The sequence below is a fragment of the Musca vetustissima genome, unplaced genomic scaffold, assembly GCF_032173495.1.
Source record: "Musca vetustissima isolate MV318-11 ecotype Yass unplaced genomic scaffold, APGP_CSIRO_Mvet_v1 utg634819, whole genome shotgun sequence".
Taxonomy (NCBI): Eukaryota; Metazoa; Arthropoda; class Insecta; order Diptera; family Muscidae; genus Musca; species Musca vetustissima.
In genome coordinates this window covers 4,245-7,643 of record NW_026875593.1, presented here as the reverse complement: position 1 = coordinate 7,643, position 3,399 = coordinate 4,245, and the positions used below count along the sequence as shown (strand labels likewise).

The window sequence follows — 3,399 nt, the reverse complement described above, 5'->3', positions numbered from 1 at the left end:
TCCATCTGTTGGTGAAACTACAACACCGTCGTCGGGAGGCGAAGGAACAACAACACCTTCAAGTGAAGCAACAACGACGACGTCGGAAGACGAAGGAACCACTCCACCTATTGGTGAAACTACAACACCGTCTTCGGGAAGTGAAGGAAAAACAACACCATTAAGTGAAACAACGACGAACTCCGAAGGTGAAGGAACCACTCCACCTGTTGGTGAAACTACAACACCGTCTTCGGGAGGTGAAGGAACAACAAAACCTTCAAGTGAAGCAACAACGACGACGTCGGAAGGTGAACGAACAACTCCACCTGTTGGTGAAACTACAACACCGTCGTGGGGAGGTGAAGGAACAACAACAAGTTTAAGTGAAGCAACAACGACGACGTCGGAAAGCGAAGGAACCACTCCATCTGTTGGTGAAACTACAACACCGTCGTCGGGAGGTGAAGGAACAACAACACCATTAAGTGAAACAACGACGACCTCTGAAGCAACAACGACGACGTCCGAAGGTGAAGGAACCCCTCCACCTGTTAAAGAAACTACAACACCGTCTTCGGGAGGTGAAGGAACCACTCCACCTGTTGGTGAAACTACAACACCGTCTTCGGGAGGTGAAGGAACAACAACAACATCTTCAGGTGAAGTAACAACGACGACATCGAAAGGCGAAGGAACCACTCCATCTGTTGGTGAAACTACAACACCGTCTTCGGGAGGTGAGGGAACAACAACACCTTCAAGTGAAGCAACAACGACGACGTCAGAAGGTGAAGGAACCACTCCACCTGTTGGTGAAACTACAACACCGTCGTCGGGAGGCGAAGGAACAACAACACCTTCAAGTGAAGCAACAACGACGACGTCGGAAGGCGAAGGAACCACTCCATCTGTTGATAAAACAACAACACCGTCTTCGGGAGGTGAGGGAACAACAACACCTTCAAGTGAAGCAACAACGACGACGTCCGAAGGTGAAGGAACCACTCCACCTGTTGGTGAAACTACAACACCGTCTACGGGAGGTGAAGGAACAACAACATCTTCAGGTGGAGCAGCAACGACGACATCCGAAGGTGAAGGAACCACTCCAACTATTGGTGAAGGTACAACACCGTCTTCGGGAGGTGAAGGAACAACAACACCTTCAAGTGAAGCAACAACGACGACGTCGGAAGGCGAAGGAACCACTCCACCTGTTGGTGAAACTACAACACCGTCTTCGGGAGGTGAAGGAACAACAACACCTTCAAGTGAAGCTACAACGACAACGTCGGAAGGTGAAGGAACAACTCCACCTGTTGGTGAAACTACAACACCGTCGTCGGGAGGCGAAGGAACCACTCCATCTGTTAGTGAAACTACAACACCGTCGTCGGGAGGTGATGGAACAACAACACCTTCAAGTGAAGCAACAACGACGACGTCGGAAGGTGAAGGAACAACTCCATGTACGTCTTCCGAAGGTGAAGGAACCACTCCTCCTACTGGTGAAACTACAACGACGTCTTGGGGAGGCGAAGGAACAACAACACCTTCAAGTGAAGCAACAACGACAACGTCGGAAGGTGAAGGAACAACTCCACCTATTGGTGAAACTACAACACCGTCGTCGGGAGGCGAAGGAACAACAACTCCTTCAAGTGAAGCAACAATGACGACGTCGGAAAGCGATGGCACCACTCCATCTGTTGGTGAAACTACAACACCGTCTTCGGGAGGTGAAGGAACAACAACACCATTAAGTGAAACAACGACGACCTCTGAAGGTGAAGGAACCACTCCACCTATTGGTGAAACTACAACACTGTCTTCGGGAGGTGAAGGAACAACAACATCTTCAGGTGAAGCAACAACTACGACGTCCGAAGCTGAAGGAACCACTCCACCTGTTGGTGAAGCAACAACGACGACGTCGGAAGGTGAAGGAACCACTCCACCTATTGGTGAAGGTACAACACCGTCTTCGGGAGGTGAAGGAACAACAACACCTTCAAGTGAAGTAACAACGACGACGTCGGAAGGTGAAGGAACCACTCCATCTGTTGGTGAAACTACAACACCGTCGTCGGGAGGTGAAGGAACAACAGCATTTTCAGGTGAAGCAACAACGACGACGTCTGAAGGCGAAGGAACCACTCCACCTGTTGGTGAAACTACAACACCGTCTTCGGGAGGTGAAGGAACAACAGCATCTTCAGGTGAAGCAACAACGACGACGTCGGAAGGTGAGGGAACAACTCCACCTGTTGGTGAAACTACAACACCGTCGTCGGGAGGCGAAGGAACCACTCCATCTGTTGGTGAAACTACAACACCGTCGCCGGGAGGTGATGGAACAACAACACCTTCAAGTGAAGCAACAACGACGACGTCGGAAGGTGAAGGAACAACTCCATGTACGACTTCCGAAGGTGAAGGAACCACTCCTCCTACTGGTGAAACTACAACACAGTATTCGGGAGGTAAAGGAACAACAACACCATCAAGTGAAACAACGACGACGTCGGAAGGTGAAGGAACTATTCCACCCATGGATGAAACTTCAACGACGTCTTGGGGAGGCGAAGGAACAACAACACCTTCAAGTGAAGCAACAACGACAACGTCGGAAGGTGAAGGAACAACTCCACCTGTTGGCGAAACTACAACACCGTCGTCGGGAGGCGAAGGAACAACAACTCCTTCAAGTGAAGTAACAATGACGACGTCGGAAAGCGAAGGCACCACTCCATCTGTTGGTGAAACTACAACACTCTCTTCGGGAGGTGAAGGAACAACAACATCTTCAGGTGAAGCAACAACTACGACGTACGAAGCTGAAGGAACCACTCCACCTATTGGTGAAGCAACAACGACGACTTCCGAAGGTGAAGGAACCACTCCTCCTACTGGTGAAACTACAACACCGTCTTCGGGAGGTGAAGGAACAACAACACCATCAAGTGAAACAACGACGACGTCGGAAGGTGAAGGAACTATTCCACCCATGGATGAAACTTCAACGACGTCTTGGGGAGGCGAAGGAACAACAACACCTTCAAGTGAAGCAACAACGACAACGTCGGAAGGTGAAGGAACAACTCCACCTGTTGGTGAAACTACAACACCGTCGTCGGGAGGCGAAGGAACAACAACTCCTTCAAGTGAAGCAACAATGACGACGTCGGAAAGCGAAGGCACCACTCCATCTGTTGGTGAAACTACAACACTCTCTTCGGGAGGTGAAGGAACAACAACATCTTCAGGTGAAGCAACAACTACGACGTCCGAAGCTGAAGGAACCACTCCACCTATTGGTGAAGCAACAACGACGACGTCGGAAGGTGAAGGAACCACTCCACCTGTTGATGAACCTACAACACCGTCTTCGGGAGGTCAAGGAACAACAACATCTTC

At 50.2% G+C, this 3,399-nt stretch overlaps 1 protein-coding gene across 1 annotated transcript; it reads left to right on the top strand.

Annotated features, from left to right (window-relative positions):
• Positions 1-1,229: 1,229 nt before the first annotated feature.
• On the top strand, positions 1,230-2,737 carry LOC133338094 (mucin-2-like; the record flags this gene model as incomplete). Its single annotated transcript, XM_061546280.1, has 2 exons — positions 1,230-1,694; positions 2,178-2,737. Coding segments are annotated over 2 exons (1,025 nt in total), but the record flags the coding sequence as incomplete, so codon positions are not given.
• Between the last annotated feature and the right edge of the window lie 662 nt (positions 2,738-3,399).